The following is a 20,261-nucleotide window of genomic DNA, read 5'->3' as shown; positions in this document are numbered from 1 at the left end:
TCACCTTACTAATTTTTACTTGTGGGATAGATTTCAATGTGATTTCAAAGGGTACGGTGAAGTAAAAATTTTGTGGGATAGATTACAATGTGATTTTCCCAAGAGAGAATAGGTTCTACGGCTAAACCTTGGAACTACCAAAGCCAGAAATGACCTTGGATCTTGATAGGGTAGGTTAACTAATTACAGTAGTGTTAACTAATTATACTAGCAAACAAAGCACTAGGAGAGTGGTTTAAACTCAAAACTCTATTCAACTACCTTGGTTAATTATATGGAAATCACTTTTGTCTAGAGGTACAAGGGTAAAGAGTCATGAAAAACAGAGGATCTCTTGACACTTGCCCCTTGATCTTCCTCTTTAAAATTTAGTATTCAGTTCAGTTAATTCAAATAAAAATGTCTAAATTGTATCTCATTTGTGGTTTCTTTGAGCTGAACTCAATCTAAAACGTAGATAAGGATATTTTTTATTGAGAAATGACGGAGTGGTTAGAGAATTTATATACGGGGTTTTCCAATATGGTTTTTGTTGGATAGTGTAGGCCCTCAAAGTTCAATATTTTTGTGTATTACATTTATTATTAATAAAATCAGTTAATTATGCATTTTGTATGTGTCTATGGATATGTTTTTGTGTAATGAGCTCGATCTATATCATAGGATTATGATCTTTTATCTAAGACACTCTTAACCAATATGAAATCTGAATGTTCCTAATCGATGAATCAACCTAGGTGGCTTATCTTGGTAAGGTTGGCACACTCATGTTACCTTCTGTTAAGGAGTAATTTCTCTTAACTACTAGAGTCAAACCTAAAGCATCAGTGCAAGCATTTGTGAACTACTAAGCCAAACCACTTCTAACAGATTTCTAGACTTTATGATTAGTAGAATATCTGAATTATTGCATACAATCCTTAGACTTGGTAACGGTATTATGTCAAAAACCTGATATATCTACTAATTTTAATATGCCAATGAGTGAGATGGTCAATACCTAGACATATTAAAATAGTTACTAATGAGTTTTGGTAGGTGATCATTATGATAGGATCTGTCAATTTATTAGAGTGCATGCCAAGTACGTATTTTTTTATGAATACCTATATCTATAGGCAATAGATTTCAAACTAGCTTGAAATCAATGACTCCCCAAGGGTTCAAAAGTGAGAAGTATGACCCTCATTTTAGTGTTGGGGCTTTAATGGTAGAAAGATTGTGTAGTAAGTCCTTATTAGGTCCATTTACCTAACAGACACTATTTACTTATAACCAATGGGTTTGGACCTTGAGGGTGGCAAAGCATAGACATAATGTGTTAGACATGTTGGGCCTAATTGTAGGTTCATTAAACATGTGCAAGTTCTCCTTATATTTAAATGATAGTTTTGGCCATGTGGATCCCACATATGTTAATACAAATTATTAGTGGGATTTCCCACTTTGGTTCTAAGTGACTCTTACTATCCCTTGTTATTCTCTGAGTTGAATTGGATGGATTGTTAGCTAGGGTGGCCTAGTTAAACTAAGACTTATCCTAGGTAGTAGGATAATTTGATGAAGAAAGTTGGTGTATGAGTAACCCAATTTGATTAGGACTATTCTAGGAATTTCTTAATAAGCCCAAATAAAAAGCATAAATAAGCTGGTTCAACCAAATCTACATGCTCTATCAACTTCCTAAATCATCCATAGAGATTTCTAACTAAGTTGCGAAAAACCTACCTCCTACCAACCACCATTCTAATGTGATTACTTGGAGTTTTGGACCAGAAATTAAGTAGCCAAGAGCAAAGTGTTAGACACCTTAAGCAGCGTGCCAATTACTAGCATCATCACTCTTCATATTAAAGATTCTATTGGGGGTGCAAGAACTTTGGTGTTCCTCTTACACCATCTTGCCAAGTTTCTAGGCGACGCAAAAGGTTTGGATATGAACACCTTAGTGATCAACCAACTATGCTTGTGTGGTTGTTTCCCTCCTTTAGGTAAACTTTGTTCTTACAAATTTTGGGTTTGATTTGATGTGGTAAAGTTCCCAAACTGATCTGGTCAAAAGAAAACATTTCTCTCTAGGGGAGAAACTGCAATTTGTAGCTTTTACTGAGAAAGATTTTAAATTTTCTCATATGATTTATAATCAATGTCTCTCCCCATGAAACTTTCGATTTCATCTTTGGTGCAGCCAATACTATACACCAAATACTCTCCAATGGAGGAAACTCATAGAGAATGGTCGGCGACAACATTGAACCTCCGGTTTTGCAACCCAACAAGGTCTAGTGACCTTAACCTCCACACAAGTAGATAGTGTTAAGGATTTAAACTCTATAGTTTTAGAATGAGATTTACCAAAGAGAAACAAGGCAAGGAAAAAGGAAACCGAGGAAACTTTGTATTTAAATTCAAGAACTGTTCAATACAAGGCTTGGCTTGGTTTATAGTTTATACAGTAACAAGAGAGAGAAAATAATTCAAAAAATATTGGCACCTAATCAATATCCCAATATAACTGAACAAATTGAGATTTAAATGGAAACTAATAGTTAACGGTGTCTAGAGTGCAATCTAGCCAGACGATAGGGATCAACGAGATATCTAATGGTTGGTCAATTCTACAATCATTGTTGTAAGATAGGAAACATGAGCTTTAGCACAAAGAAGAAAGCCCTCACCGACATAGACAATAAGAGCGCTGAAAATAATATTTCATACTAACAGGGACCCGTGTGATGTACGGGAAAATATGAAAATTTTAATAATTTTATTTTTTATTTAATGTTGATTTATAATAAATAATTATTGTCAATTGAATATGAATAAATATTTTTTAATAAAATTAGTTTTATTAATAATTTATAGTAATTTTAATTATTTGTATTCTTTTTATTATTTTTAAATGAAATTTTGATTAACTTTAAATAAATAAAAATAATTGTAAAACCTAACATTTTTATTAATTTCACTAATAACTAACAATTATATAGGAATGACGATGGGTGAGTTCAGAGCAGGGCACCCCATCCCTTTCCCTACCCCATAGTCAAGACACTCTACCCCATCCTCGCCCCGTCCCCAATGTCACATGGGTTAAGGGCAAGGTAACCACTCCTCAATGTCGGGCAAGGCACCCCACTCCTCATCAAGGATGAAGAATCATCGAATTTCCCTGCCTCGTCCCCAATATTGGGTAGGTTCAAGTAAAGGTGTAAATTGGGTCGTGTTGGGTCGTCACGACACGGTGTAAATTGGCCCACAAGGCGTTCCGAGCCATGCCTCCCTCCTCTAGAATAATTTGGGGGATCGGTTCAGCATGGCCCATGGCCCGAGCCTGCACGGGCCCATACTGTGCCATGGGTCGAGCTGGTCCATGGGCCAGGCCATGCAACACACCAAGCCAAGCTCAAGGCAAAGCACCCACTCTTCATCCAAAGTTTTTAAAATTGGACCAGATAGGGAGTCGTTCTGGGGTCGAACGGTCCGACTGTTCGGTCCGAACCGATGACCCACTTTGACAAAAAAAATAAAATTTAGAAAAACAAAAAAAAGGCCAAAAAATGTTGCATGGATTGACGGTTCGACCACCCAAGTCAGTGGTTCGCTAACCAAATAAACAATTTTTGAACAAAAAGCGGTTTTGAGGTGAAACGATGTCCTATTCCCAATTTTTCCAGTCTAACCATCTGGTTTGATCCAGCTTTGCAACTCAATATTCAATTTGATGATAAAAATGATCAAAAGGATATGTTGAGTATCATCCACATGGTAAATTTCTGAAAGTACACTAAATTGTCTTTAATATTCAAAAATGTAATTTTATGAAAATTTTAGAAAATTTATTGTACATGTATAATTTATTCAAATTTATTTAAATTTTTATTAAATGATTTATTTTCTTTTTAAATGGTTTACTTAAAGAATTATACTAATTTATCTTATAATTTCTAATATAAACTAACCAATAATTTCCTTTTTCCAATATTAAACTAATTTATCTTAATAATTTTTGTAATTATTTGTTCAAATTATAGTTTTCCATTTCCCATAGTCATTTATCTTTAATAATTTTCAATAATTTGCAATGAAAGTTACATAATTTTTCAATGATTTTCCAAAATCTATCAAATGTAATAAAATTTCCTAAAATTTCAAAAGTATTCTAATAATTTTCAATAATTATTAAATGCATTTTAAATAAATTTTCAAATACTTTATATCTTTTAATTTCAAAATTGTTATTTTATGAAAATGTAGTTTTATGAAAATTTTTGAAAATTTTATTACGTTTGTGTAACTATGGGGATTTATTGAATTTTGCTTAATTGTTATTAAATATATATTTTTATTTGGTAGTTTAATAACAAAATTACACTAATTTATCTTTTATTTTTCAATATAAATTAATTAACAATTTCATTTTCTAACATTATAATGTTTTGTTCCCCCATTTGTATTTGGTTATTAATTATAGTAATAACAATAACTAAAATTTTATACTTTTTGATAATTGTTAAATATAATTCTCAATTTAATAGAAATTAGTTAAGGAGTTATCAATTTTTATAAAATGTTGTTAATGAGTTAATTAATAACAATATTTATTAATTTTTGTTAATTTACTAATCGTATTTATTAACTTTTGGTAATAACACTATTTACTACTCATTGAATATGTGTGGGGTTAAATATTAACTGTATTTAACTATTTATTAATTAATATGAATATTTTAAGAGTAAAATACAAAAAGATCCCCTGAAGTTTCTGACAAACATAAAAACCTCCCCTATAGTTTTAATGTAATAAATACCTCCCTGAACTTTTGAGAAACTCAACAAAAACCTCCCTTCCCTCATTGACCTAGACGAAAAACGTATACATTTACAAAATTACCCCTAAGGCATCATTTAAAGAAATCATAAAATACCATATTTTCCCTGAGCAACATCTCCCAATTTCCCTCATTTCTGCTAACGAATAAGCACGAGCTAGCTACAACCATGCCATTAAACCACTCTCATTCTAATGAAAGAGGGGTCCTCAGTTGAATTCGTTCATTTTCATTTGAATGAATTCTTTCTCCCACTTAATCCCAAACATATGTCGTCGAAAAGGTATATCGGAATACCTTTATCATTGATGTCAATGCATCTGCACTTTTAGAATTTCAAAATCTTCAATCCATTTGGCATCATCTCCATTTAATTTGTTAGCCTGTGCTTTCTTCAGGGCTAACCACCACTCAACAATTTTGCTTCATATTTTTTTTGGGAATTTCAAAAAGGAGATTAGGACTCTCCAGTGATAATTGATAAATTCAACGGGAACTGATCAGTTAGTCATTGTAATCAATACTAAACCCAATGGCGCTAATTCGACTAGTTTGTTGTGCAAAGGAGATTTTATGAGTAAAGAACCCAAAAAATAGACACGATAGTGTATATCCTGAGTAAAATGGTGACTTGACAAACTAGAAGATGGCTCTTTGTCTCTTGTTAGAGATCACATGGCAAAGTTATAACAAAAGCATTATCTTTATTTTGGACTTCAAATCTAAAACTTGTATCAAGAACACGAACAGAGAGGCTAATACTCACCAAACAATGAATCTGATGTAGTTGTATAAACTATTTGGACCCTAGGAAATTGCTTACCTAGGTGTTGTATAAACACTCAAAATTCTCTTCAAAGGAATTGAGAAAGTGACTAGGAAAGAATGATATGGTTTGGACTTTGAAGCCATATTGCAGTTTTAGCGTCTTCCTTACTCCATTATCTTTTAGAGTTGGAAAAACAATAACAATAATAAAAACACAAATTGATTCATATGAACTCTCAAATTGTTCTTGTGCTTTACTGCTTTAGTCTATTTAGTCTGTAGAAAAAGAGAAACAATTTATGGCAGGCATGACCTCAAGCAAATGCATACAGAGGAACTTGCGGAGTCCATGTTCCACATATTTCTTTCCTTCCTTAGCATTCTTGTAATCCATTGTGGGTGAGTACTAGTTAGCCGTTGGGTGAGACATCAATTCCCATGTTTACTCAACCTAAGAAAATAAAACAAATGCAAAAAGAAACAGGGTAGTGTGGACGTGGCAGGGGAAACGAGGATATAGATTTGTTCTCTCGACAGTAGAGTTCAAGAGGAAGCTTGCGGTCATTGACGACATTTATAATCATGGAGAGATGACAGGCAAGCTTTTTCTTTTTGTGCTTGGACAAGCCAATGAGGAAGAGGTTGGGTTTTTCGGTTGGTTCGATGAGGAAGAAGAAACATATCTAGGTTTGAGTCTGACTCGGCCAATGAGAAGGAATAACACAAAGACCTGCCTGAATCTCGGCAAAAGCGATGGCACCAGTGCCATTGCCGCACGGATGGTTAGTGATGTTTTCCATTTGGGTCAATAACAAAAGGGTAAATTCGATATTTAAACAAAAAAATTATGCATCAGTTAACATTTTCTATATAGGTTAGTGACGGAAGGGAGGTTTTTGTTGAATTTCTCAAAAGTTTAGGGGAGCTATTTGTTACAATGAAACTATAGTGGAGGTTTTTATGATTGTCAGAAACTTCAGGGGAGGCTTTTATATTTTACTCATATTTTAAATGAGGGAGAGTGGATATAGAATAGGGGGAGTGCATTTTATGAATTGGCTAAGGAGTGAGGCAACATGATACTTTCCTATTGGTTTAAATGAGATACCTTATGAGAGAGATTATAGGAATATCTTTAGGTAATTGGGTAATATGGCTTAATGGGAGTGGTGGAAAGGGGAGAAGAGATAAAGTCAAAGAGAATGCAAGGTGGGGATAATGGAGCAAGGAGAGGCATGGTAACGGGGACCCCTGCAATGCACAAGCTTTGTTAGGCCAACGTTAAACAATAGAAATACATAAGAGTATATAATTGTTTTATATTTTAACTTTTTAATAAACAATCTAATCAAACTCAACCCGAGTTGGTTGGTTTTCTAGTATTTCAGATCGGCTTTGGTTTAATAAATATATATTAATATTTTATATTTTATATTTAATTTTTTTAATATTGGAAAGTAGGAAAATTCTCATATTTCTTAGTCTAAAATATTTTATATCATAGATTTAATTTTTGTAATTTATTTTTTAATAATATCGTTGTAGTTTATGAAATTTAAAGTTAATTTTTAAGTTTAAATCTTTTGAACAAACAAACTAAACCAAAAATAGACCCAAATCGATACAACCCGAGTTAGTGGATTTTCACTAATGGTCAACCGGTTTGGAGTGACAAACTACGGAATTGAACAGATCGATTTGTTGGTGAAACAGCCTGCAATTGAATTGAACCAATCATTGAACATTCTTAATTTCAACTAAATTTATAGTCTAATCTCTAATAAATAACAATAGTTTAATCTCCAATAATTATTGAAAATTTATAGCAAACGTACACAATCAATGAAAACAAGTTTATAATGAAAATATAATAGATATATAATATACTAAATTAGTCAATAAAAGCTGAAAAATATACTAAATTAGTCAATAAATAGTGGAATCTCAAATAATAGCTTAATCTCTAATAAGTATTAAACTATAAATTGTAAAAAATATATAATTACTAAAAATAAATTTATAACAAAAATAAAATAAATACAATAAATTAAATTTCAAAATTTCAAAAATAGTTGTTTAATCTCCAATAATTATTGATAATTTTATATTAAATAACAAAATAAAAATATATTTATAAATAATTATTGAAAACATATTTATAAAAAAACAAAAAATAATTACTGAAAATAAAATAAATATTAATTATAGTATATATAAATATATAATGAATATAAACTATTATTGTAAAATTATTACTAATAAATATAATTTTTTTGATAGTTATTTATATAATTATTAATTTATATAAGTGAAATTAGTTATTTACAATGTTATTTAGTTATGAAATAATATTGTTATTTAAATTCTTAAAATATTAATTATTTATTGAATTTAGTAATCGATAAAATTATAATTGTACCATTATTTCATAATTCGTTTTTTATTTTGCAAAACATTAAGTTATTATTAATATGAATATTATGAATTCTGTTATAATTATTTTTAAAATTTATTACATAATTTCATTATTTTAACTATTTAAAATTTTGTCATGTTAAATATTTTGTTATTTAAATAATATGTAAAATACTTAAAACTTTTATTATTTGAATTTTATTTATTTTAAAGTTATTACGTTTATATTATTTAGCTATTTTTAATGCTTTTTATCTAAGATTTTAGTTATTGAAATATTTAAATAATGTTTTATTTTTTAATGTTAATTTTTTATTATTTGAATAACATTTAAATTGAATAATTCATAAAATTATAATTTATATTGTTACTACATAATTTCATGATGAATTTGTTAAAAATATTGAATTATTAATAATATGAATAATATTAAATCTATTAATTTTTTGTGTTTTGAATAAATATTTTAAATGTAATATATAATTCCTTTATAACATTTAAATATTTCTGAATATTTTTAATTGAAATTTTCTTTAGATAGATATAGATAAAAAGTAAGGAGAGGATAAATAGGAATTAGAGATAGTTTAGGAGAGAATCTCTCTTCTAAATTAGAGATAATTTAAGAGATAAATAGGAATTAGAGAAAATTTAGGAGAGAATCTCTCTTCTAAATTAGAGATAATTTAAGAGATAAATAGGAATTAGAGACAATTTAGGAAGAAGTGGGGGAAAGTGGTGCCACTTGGCCAACATTAGAAAAGCATATCCCTCTTTATGGTTGTTAGAAAAAGTTAAGGGTATGTGATTTCCTTATTAGTTTAATGGGTAATTACGTGGAATTAAAAAAATAAAAATTTCAAAAAAACATAAAATTAGAAAAGGGGTTTGAAGCAAAGAGAAATATGGTGATGTGAACAGACCAATTATATATATATATATATATATATATATATATATATATAGATAGATAGATAGATATAGATATAGATAGATAGATAGATAGATAGATAGATAGATTACGCAACAATGCGGATTTAGCTGAGCAAATGAAGAAGGCCTTGAATTGTGAATCACCTCGCAAGAAGACAACAAATGAGAACCATGAATCATCCGTGAGGCTAAGAAGCATCTATAACATGCTTCGTAAGGCAAAATAAGGCCAAACTACGAATCGCCTTACTAAATATCAATCCGTCCTTGAAGCGAGGAAAAGAAAGGGCATTCATGACCCACCCCACCGCACCCTGTTATGCAAGAAGACTAGATTCCCTCACTGAATCATGATACGCCTTGTAATAGTCATCCAGCTAGGAACCACCCCAAAAAAGTACTCCTGGCCTAGATAAAATGACCTACCTCATGGAGCTACACACATTTTGCAAAGTCCCACATATGGGAAGTTCGAGACAAAATAAATAAAAGAAGAGGGTATTGGTAAAGTTCATACTTGGGGTCATTAGATGTGTGGTCAGTACTAAGGTTTTAAAAAGCTAAACACATAGTTGAGGTGTGGTGGTTCAAAGAGGCGAGGCATAAGACTCAAGGCGTTATACAGCATAAGCCTCAAATAGCAAGGGAAACAACAATATCAAGAACTTTTGGTTGGTTTGAATAAAAGAACAATCACCTTTCTTTCTTGCTTGCAAGACTTTAAGTCTATCCTTATCCTTGTTGGCTTACATCAAGGCTATGTTTGGTTTGAAGGAAAAGGTAAGGAAAGGAAGGGAAAGACAGAAAAACCTATACAAGGTTTGTAAAGGTTTCCTCATCTTTCTCTTCCTTTCCCTACCTTTTCCTTCAAACAAAACATAGCCCAAGAATCTCTGATTAGGGTTTTGTCCCAAAACAGCCCCTACCAAGGAAGTAGCTAGCGCCGGAGGTAGAGGTGCTAACCGTAAAGGAGGAAGAAGAAGATATACAATATGATTAATGGGCAAGTGGAGCAAAAGCAAGATTGCTTACTCTAACTATTGTAGAGTCACTTTTGAACCACAAGAAATTAAGTACCACCACCAATGACGGCAGGCCAAACACCACTAGAATCATTAAATCATGACCCTTCCATGCTGATAGGAAGTCATCTGACACCAAAACCAACCAAGGTTCAATTAAAAGAAAGGATACTACCAAGAACCCAGTCTTTTAAGCCATCATCCCCATTGACACACCACCCTTTGTCCCCCACAGCCATAGATCTAAGCTCCATAGTGTTAGAACTCTAGAAAGAAAGAATTTAGAATCTAAACAAGGAGGAACTCATTGAGTATCTTTAATTTGTGATCTCAAGGAACAAATTAACCTAAACCCTTTTTCTATCAAAGAACATATCCTGCACACATCACAGAAAAGCCTTATGCACCTGGCTACCAACCACCACCAGCACAAGGGAACATATCAACAAATTCGAGGATGACTTAGGTTTTTATTTCACCAAATGTACCCGTGGTTTGTCATTCTAGTGTCCAAACACCTAGGGGGATATGGTGGAAGGTTTCGTGATAAAATGGTTCATACCGGAAAGAATGACAACTCTAGCTGATTTGCTCAAAAACCCAATGACTATGTCATACGATTTGAAAAGAAGCGGCAAATGTACTTTGGAAATTGGGATTATACTGAAAGGGCAACTTTTGGGTCTTAATATCAATAAAATTATTACTTGTAATAAATTTTTAAAAATAAATTAATATTTTAAAAATAATATCAATTAAGGGTAAAAATACTGTTCATCTTCTTCTTCTTGCAATTCACTCATCGTCGCCTTCGCCTCTGGCAACCTCCAGCAACGTCTCCGCTCACCTCCGTCGTCTCTGCCCACTTCTGGCAATGCCTCTGTCCACCTCCGCCTCCACCTCTGCTCAACGCCATCATTTTCGCCCACCTCCGCTTCCGCCTACGGCAATGCCAACAGTTATCGTCACAATACCAAGGAAAAACTAGTTCTCTTCGTGTACCCATCCAAGTATGTTCTTCTTCTCTAGCTTCCTTGCATTGAAAAGATTAAAGATTTGGTAGAGGACAAAAGTATTGAACATCACGGTGTCGTTGATCTTCTCACTCATCTAAAAGATAGAGCTTCCACTAAAATATTGCAGCACCATTAAGACTGCCACCTGATACAGAGCTTGACCAATATATGAGGTTCCTATACATGATGCTATTGATAAGATCAGACTTGCTTCGACCTACTGGAGGCTTTTCCATGAGCTCATCGGTAGGCTGCTCTGCAGCTAGTGCCAAGGCAACGAATACATCCATTATCAGGTTCACCCACAGTAGCTGGATTGCCGTTAAAGGGACTCTACTAGAAGAAACAGCTGCAACAAAGTTGATCACTAGGGTAGCAACATTCACTGTGAGCTGGAACTACATGAACTTTTGAATATTGCTGTAAATGCACCTCCCCACTTCAAAACAGTTATTACAGAATCGAAGTTACCTTCTGCAATGATGATGTCTGATGTTTCCATTTCCATTTGAGTGTATTGGTCCTCATATATATCCCAATATCAGCTTCTTTGATTGTTCGCAGACCATTTCTATCGTCCCCAATGACCACCACGACTTGGTTTTTTCCCTTTAGGCACTGTACCATCATGTATTTGTCAGAGGAGCAGCACCTTGCCATTACCTTGATTTTATCAGCCTTCTCCTCATTTCTCCATTTGAATATTTCCGGAAGTCTTCTCCTTCCACCACTGTTTCTTCAATCTTCAAGTCCCCATCAGGTCCTAGTATCCCAAAATCAATAGCTATAGATCATGTCGGAGGTGGGCGGAGGCAGGGTCATTGACCAGCGCCGCCACCGCCTTTGTCTCCGCCCACCTCCAACAATGTTGCCGGAGGAAAAGCCGGAGGTGGGTGGAGACGGCGAAAGCATTGCCGGAGATTGTCGGAGGCGGCACCGCTGATGAATGGATTGTATGAGAAAGAAGATGAACACTCTTTTTGCCTTTAGTTGATATTATTTTTAAAAGATTAATCTATTTTTGAAAATTTATTGAATGTATTACTTTTATTGATATTAGGGCCCAAAAGTTAACTTTATCCACTATAATCCCTTGGAAATTTTGATAGCCTCTCATTTGGAAGAATACTATAAATCTTTTAAAGCACCCTTAAGTGTTAGGAATTTGACTTACTCTATTCCTACTATTTAGAAATTTCTTTAAAAGTACCCATACTTTTTCTAACAACTGATTAGATCCCCCCATATTAGCATTCCATCACAATCCATTAACATGTGACATCACATGATGTACAAATTGTTTTTAAACCCAATTTACCCTTTTGTTGTCTACTTTTCCCTCTACTATTTTTTAAATTTTCAAAATATTACCCTTGTGGTTGATCTTGCCCTTCATTATTCTTTAAATATTCAAAATATTACATTTTTGTGCTCCACCTCTCTACCTTGAACCATAATATGCAAACCAGTGAGACCGTTTTGGATATTCCAGTTTCAAGATTTTAAAAGGCTAAAGGCGTAGTTGAAGCATAAGCCTCGAAAATTAAGAAAAATGTAATTAAAATTTATAAATAATAAAAATAACATGTAATATACTAAGTTAGAATGATAGAAGGTACAAATATCCATAAAATAGAAGTTTACAAGTAAAAAGTTTTAACTTCTAAGTATTTAATAAAATAATAATTAATCATCTAACAATTATAAGCATTTTACATTTTATTTTTCAAAATGCAATCTTACAAAATGATTCGTATGAAGAATCATCAATATAATGGACATTAGATTTATGGTCATCCAGCTATGGTGAAAAATGAAACAAAGTTGTTGATTTGATCTATGCAAATAAAAAATCAATAAAAAGATAAATAATTCCATTAGGAAAAGAAATGACAAAAACAACAAGTTTGGGATGTTAAATTAGAATATTAAGAAAAAAAATCCACTTGATTTATCCAAGAGAAACTAAGGGTCCGTTTGGTTCGTAGTCGGAATCGGAATCGAAATCCTCCAGAATCGGAACCAAAATGGTCCATTCCCATAGTCTATTTGGTTCAGACAGGAATGGGAATGAGAATTAAAATCAACAGAAATAGGATTTCATTCACAAGGGAGGGGTAGGGAATGGTTATTCCTTCAAATGGGGGAATACCATTCTAACAAGAATGGGAATGGGATTCTGATTCCACCCAACCAAACAGTTGAAATCTGAATAGCCCATTCCGATTCCAATTCTAGACCCCTATTCCTACAAACCAAATGGAGCCTAATAACTTGATTGGCTTTTTTTTTTCTTTTTTTTTTGCATTGAACTCTCTTAATAGGCTAAAATACTAAGAGAAACTAATAGAACTTGATATGCCCTATTGGTCTTTAATTTTCTCTTTTTATTTGGCCCATAATTATTAAAATGCTTTTTCTATATATTTTGAAATATATAAAATACATAAAAGTATGAAACCACTGAATAACGTTAATATTTGAGACTTATTCCTTTTTATGCCTCACGCCTTAAGACTTGAGGCTTACACCTCATTCTGACAATGGTTTAGCCTCAGACAAGGTTCAAAATATCGATACGCCCAATACGCCAATAGGGGTGTATAGAGTGAATTGATACTGCTTTTTTATGCTTTTTTTTTTTGCAACCGGTTCAGGACTCCACCCCCCTGAACCGGTCAGACCCCCGATACACCCACCATAGGGGCATATCAGAGGGGTTCCGGAATGATACATATCGACCGATTTGGGACAATACATGTCGACACTTTAAACCTTGGCCTCAGGGTAAAATTGTAAGGCTTCACTCTTCAGGCAAAATCTAAGCACTTCACTTCAATGCGTATGCCTTATGCCTCAATGCTTAATCCTTTTAAAATAATGTGTATGTTCTAGTAAGATGAGAGGAAGTGGAAGATGTACTTTACTTTCAAGACCCAAACCCACAAAAGTCAAATTCAGAGACTAACACCCGAAAAAACTGCTAAACTGCAGTCTAACAGAAACGCACATGAATTGCTTGATGGGCTGGGGGATCTAAGATTGAATATCGTTTTCTTTGTTTGGATTTTCCTCTTCTCGAAAGATCAGAACCTGCGTAATGGATGATACTCATCCTCCAGTCGGCCTTCGACAATTGTCCAGCAAATTTATTGGATCCAACATAAGAGCAATATATATCTCATTCTGCGGTTGTTCCCTATTGGTGATCCTCCTCCTCAAATCACCACACCTACTGTTACGTGAGGCAGATAATTTGGTCAAAAGGGCAGGATTTTAAGAGATGCTTTGGTTGGGTGTTCGTGGGAAGGAAGAGAATGAACGGTGATTTCCGCTTTCTTCTCAATTTGATTTGCAGATTTTAAGAAAAGAGCAATTTAGTTAAAAAGAATTCGTTGTTCAGTTCACCGTTCTTGGCATGTATCAAATTTTGTGAAATCATAAAACTTTATTATCTATATCTAAAGAGTGTAAGTGGACCTTTTATTTGATTATAATACCTCATCTTTTCAATTTGGCTCCTCTCTCATTTTAAGGACAAAGATGTAATTTGAACAATTTTATTCCTTCAAATCCCTTTCATTAAGTCTTATATTTAAGGTATTAATTTTCATAACCATTCATTGAATTCTATTTTTGACTAGAATACCCCTATTGCGAGGGTACACTATAATTTGAAGTAGTGCATTTCTCCTCGTTCAATTCTCTTTTATTAAGTCTTAAATTTAGGGTGTTAATTCTCATTCTTTCACTAAATCTTATATTAATTGATCATATTAAAAAGTAAGTACAACAAGAAATAATTATTTTTACGGATGATAGAAATAAGATATAAATTTAAAATCAACCCAAAAATAGAGATATTTTCCTATATGGTGGCAAGTCAACAATTCAACCTCAAATCTATAAATCCTTGATATCATAATTAAATAATAATACAAATTGAAAAGATTAAATAATTGTAAAAAACATTTGGACACACCTCTAATATCATATATTCAGCATATTAAACAATAATAAGTGTGATAAATAAAAATAATTATTTTAGACAAAAATATAAAAAAAATGTAAAAAGTTTTGAAAACATATATTTACTATCATAATCATAAAAAATTATCACGTGCAAAGCATGTACTGATGTACACACTTACTAGTTTTTTTAAGGGCACAAAAAGCATGATCGCAACCAAACAAAATTTTCCAATAAACCCACTTCTACCTGTCACTGAAATAACAAGGAAATGATCATTCAGACATTTTTAGCATTACAGCCTGCACTCAATAGTTATGGACCAGCAATTTTCAACACCATTAATTGGCTGAAATGTCAGCACAAGATCGATGGTGACTATCATCATCAAAGGTACCAAAATTCCTAGTCAAGTCCCCAAGTGATTGGGGTGTGCAATCAGTCGGTTCGGTTCGGTTTTATTAGAATCCAAGACCTAACTGACTACTTGGTTTGACCATCTCTCCCAATTGAACCGAACTGGACTATAATTTAAAACCAAATCGATCCTAACTAAATTCAGTTCGATTTGATTTGGTTTTAATGATTAATAAACAATTAGCTATTAACCTTTAGTATAAGTTTTAATGAGCATTTAATACAACTATAATCATTTAATGAACAATTGAATGATTAATTATTAAAGCAACTACTCTCATTCTTTACAAACAATTTATAAATAATTAATAATTAGTCTAGACTTTAATACTCTAGTTGTTAGAGTCTCTAAGTTATTTAATTAATTATTATTAATTAAAACCTGGAATAGGCCCAACCTCCCAAAACACAATGGGGAATTGCAAATTGATCATTACCCATTGAAAAATATAATAATTATTAATTAATAAGTATAAAGTATTGAATAGAATATTATATATTTAATCTATTTAAGTAAATACAACCACTAATTTGGTTTTTGGTTCAGTTCAGTTGAAAAGCTCAACCAAACCAAACCAAACCGAACCTGAAAACTGAATTTGTAAAAAAACAAAAACTAAATCGAACTGATATCCAAATTAACCGAACCAAATTAACTTATTCAATTTAATTCAGTTCGGTTTTCGGTTTATCAACCAAATTTGAACACTCCTACTAACTGATAGCAATATAAGAATTATCTGTAAATACTTGAAATTAAAAAAAAAAAAACTAATTCACTAGTTGTAAGAGTTCTTTTTTCTAGGGAAGTAGGGATTTCTGTAGTTCAAAAAATTAGTACCCAATAATCTTGACATGGTCAAGAAAGAATAAAACCAGTGTTTCGTACCATGAAAATTCCAAGTTCCAAGCAACATGTTTTAATACTAATACTCCTCTACAATTATTGTGGAGGCACTATTCTTGTCTATGTAATGTAATTTCAGATGCGGAAGTGATTTGGACTTATTACTTATGAAAGAGCCAAGCCCCTATTTGATTAGGATGTGAACTGAAGGTGCCAAATCGTTTCTCCTTAGAATTAGTTTGGTCAAGAATGGGGGTTTCCATGAATACGACTATTCAATTAGTTTAAAAGTCTAAATTGTCATCTCCCAACAACAGTCATCATTTGAATTTAAAACTGTCAAATGGTCGGGTCTACTGGATAGAACCAAACCAACTGAATCGATAATATATAGGTCTCTTGGTTCTCTTTTTGTTATATTTTATCTAAATGGTAAACTTCATAAATTTTGGTTTTAAAGAAAAAAATTTTATTAACATATAAATAATTTATTAAAAGCATGTTAAAAAATGACCAAAAAATGGAATTGTTCTGACCACTGATTTTTAGGTCAATGGTTCCATCATTCGGTTCAAATGAATGGTCTCTTCTGATAATATAAATTAAAATAATTAAAAATAAAAAAGACAAAAACCGTTGAACAGATCGACGGGTTGACGGTTTGACCATCCGAATTAACGGGTCATTAGCCGATTCAACAGTTTTTGGACAAGATCAGGTTTGGAGTAAAACGGAACCGATTGCCTAGATGGTTCCCGGATGTACTGATCCATTATACTTTCATTCTGTCATTTGTGGTACTTTTTCCCTAAAAAAAATTATGTAAAAATCTATATATAAATTATAATGAAACAATAAAATTAAAGAAATATTATGTGGAATTAAATGAAAATTTGTATAAAAGACTTCTAAGAAACCCATTTCATTCTATCTGTGAAATCACAAGGAAAGTGATCCTTAAGACATTTTTAGGCTAGACGCTCAGCAGACCTGAAATTTTCAGCTAACTTGGGTTGAAATTTCATCTCAAGCTCCATTGTGACTATGAATAGCATTCTCACGGGTGCCAAAAATTCCTAAACGATTAATCAAATGTTTGAAAACCCAAAGTTTTTCTTTTTCATATTCAGTGACAACCACAAAAAATAGCAATAATTAACTAGCTATATCTCAACCCAATTTTCCATTCACCTGAATATAAATATCTGAGTTTTAAGTCTGGTTAGTTTAAAACCGGCCAGGTCCCAGCCACATTCATCAACAGAACACTACTGATAAACTTGGATCTATACACAATGTTCAGAATACTCTCAACTCTTGGAATCCTACCCTCCGTTGTTCTCATACTCCTCCGCATACCCTTGCAATTGCAATGTTTAGAACATCCTCAACTCTTGCAAGAAGAACGAGAGACTCTACTGAAACTAAAGCAAGAATGGGGAAACCCACCCTCGCTCAGCTAATGGAATTCATCTGTCAGTCACTGCAAATGGACGGGAATCTCCTGTGTACAAGGTTCTGTCACTAGCATCTCACTCTACAACATGAACATCACAGGCAAAATTCCTCTGGCCATTGGCAATCTCAAGAGCCTCTCCGACATCAACCTCTCTAGCAACTATATCACTGGAGAATTCCCAACTATTCTCTACAATTGTTCTAAGCTCCAGAATCTTGTTCTCTCCATAAATAGCTTTGCCGGCAAGATCCCCGACGATATCCACCGGCTTTCTACCTCCTCATCCTCGATATTAGTGCAAACAAATTCTCTGGGCATATTCCAGTGGCAATTGGACGTTTGACGGCATTGCAGGTTCTTGGTCTTTATTCCAATGAGTTCACTGGCACCATCCCTCTAGAAATCGGGAACTTATCAAACCTTGAAATGCTTTCTACGTTTGGTAATAAGTTCGAGCCTTCGACGATATTGATGGAACTCACGCGGTTGAAGAAACTTAGATATTTGTTTATGTCAAATACCAGTTTGATTGGAGAAATTCCAAGTTCACTCGGTGATCTGACAGAGCTTATGACATTGTCTCTCTCGGACAACAATCTTAATGGGACAATACCTAGTAATTTGTCTCGGTTGAAGAAACTATTATCTTTGGATCTTCGTGGTAACAGGTTGTCTGGGAAGATCCCACAATCAATCGGTGATATGATAGAGCTTCTGTTATTGGCCGTCTCACGTAACAATTTGAATGGTACGATACCCAGTAATTTGTTTATTCAATTGAAGAAACTAGACATTCTTCATCTTTCTCATAACAGGTTTTCCGGGACAATCCCTAGCAACTTGTTTCAATTGAAGAAACTAAAAATTTTGGATTTATCTAATAACACATTCTCTGGTGAGATTCCACTGTCAATGGGTGATATGACAGAGCTTGAATTGTTGGATCTCTCGAAGAATAATTTGAACGGGACAATCCCTGGAAATTTGATTCAGCTAAAGAAACTACAAGGTTTTGATCTTTCTGACAACAGATTGTTTGGAGAGATCCCAAAATCCATCGGTGATATGACAAGGCTTAAATGGTTGGATCTCTCATCCAACAATTTAAACAAGATAATCCCCAGCAATGTGTTCAAATTAAAAGAACTAGAGATTTTGGATCTTTCTAATAACAGATTGTCAGGAGAAATCCCACAATCCATCGGTAATATGACAAAGCTTAAATGGTTGGATCTCTCGGACAACAATTTGAACGGGATAATCCCCAGCAGTGTATTCAAGTTAAAAGAATTAGAAGGTTTGGATCTATCTAATAACAGATTGTCTGGAGAGATCCCACGACAAGTTGAAGCTTTGAATTTGAGTGATATTCGTCTATCCAGCAACAGTTTGACTGGTACAATTCCAGAAGACTTTGGGAGATTGACCAAGTTGCGGGTCTTGTCTCTGCATTCCAATCAATTATATGGACAGATTTGAAGCATTGATCATACCAACCATGTAATGCTTTTCTTTTATATATTTCACATTATCAGATATGAAGCATTGTACGTTTAGTTAATTGTTGGCTTTTCACGATTTTTTATCATTGTTCACTTTGGTTTTCGATCTTATTGTGCATCTCCAGATTATCATTGAAACTACAGAAACTCAAGTCGGCAAGTTTCTCACAAATCTACTGCCTTCTTTGGTTGTCTTCTTTTTCTATCTTAAGTACTACCTTGCTCTTCGGCTCCTGCTTCCGCCATTTGCTGTAATAGCCTGCTTTATGCTTGTGAAATTTGCCTGATGTTTTCACCTGTTCTAGCACAAGTTGGAGCTTTTGCCCTCTCACTGATGAAAAACTATGTTCTAAACTTCTAACTTCTGAGTCTAGTAAGGCTAATGATCGATCACCATTGAGATTGGTTACTATGAAAGTGAATAACAGGAAGCAGTAGTGCAAGATAACAAGATGGATATGAAAACTTTCCTGAAGCGGAGAGCCTGGGAACAAATTGGATTTTCCCTGGTAGGTTGCCAATAAGAACATATATAAGCCTTTTCCTGGATGTGAAGAAAGATGGGTCTCACTTCAAACTCACTGTAATTCCTTCCTTTCAATTGTTGTCCTCTTTCAAACTTAGTCGGAACTAATAAGTCACTCAATATCTCAATCTCTCATAGTTCGTCCATGAATAACATAGGCCACTGTTCTGTTTATTTAAGAAGTCAAATAGCCCATAGACATTCAACAATTCTCACTAGAGTACAGGCCTCAAGGTGCAATGTTGAAATCACTACAATGAATAACTGACCAATTGATCATAAAAGCTAAGTTAGAGGTGGTTGAGATGAAATTACATCCCTCAAAACTCGATGGATGAATCACTGTAACCACAACCAAAAACAGTCAAACACCTCTCATGCTTAGGGATGGGATCCCCTGTTTCTGTTTTCTGATCCTCTTGATGTTCTTCCATTCAGGAACCCTCATTCGCGATCTTCTGCTCGTTACACTGTTTGTAACAGGCTATGTAACCAATCACAAGTGAACATACCCAATCCCACTGTAACAACAAATAACAACAAAGATGAGTTGC

At 33.4% G+C, this 20,261-nt stretch overlaps 1 protein-coding gene across 1 annotated transcript; it reads left to right on the top strand.

The window, feature by feature from the left end:
• Positions 1-17,416: 17,416 nt before the first annotated feature.
• On the top strand, positions 17,417-19,336 carry LOC104589342 (uncharacterized). Its single transcript, XM_088889088.1, has one exon. It carries the CDS (start codon positions 18,106-18,108, stop codon positions 19,156-19,158), a length of 1,053 nt encoding a protein of 350 aa, XP_088745214.1. The 5' UTR covers positions 17,417-18,105; the 3' UTR covers positions 19,159-19,336.
• Positions 19,337-20,261: the final 925 nt, after the last annotated feature.

Source organism: Nelumbo nucifera, chromosome 5 (genome assembly GCF_055504915.1).
Source record: "Nelumbo nucifera cultivar China Antique chromosome 5, China Antique-T2T, whole genome shotgun sequence".
In the NCBI taxonomy this organism is placed as follows: domain Eukaryota; kingdom Viridiplantae; phylum Streptophyta; class Magnoliopsida; order Proteales; family Nelumbonaceae; genus Nelumbo; species Nelumbo nucifera.
The sequence above is the reverse complement of the archived record's forward strand: the minus strand, read 5'-3'. Positions and strand labels throughout refer to the sequence as shown.

Coding starts and splice junctions, on each gene's coding strand:
- LOC104589342 (XM_088889088.1), top strand. CDS start 18,106: ATGCTTTCTACGTTTGGTAATAAGTTCGAGCCTTCGACGATATTGATG.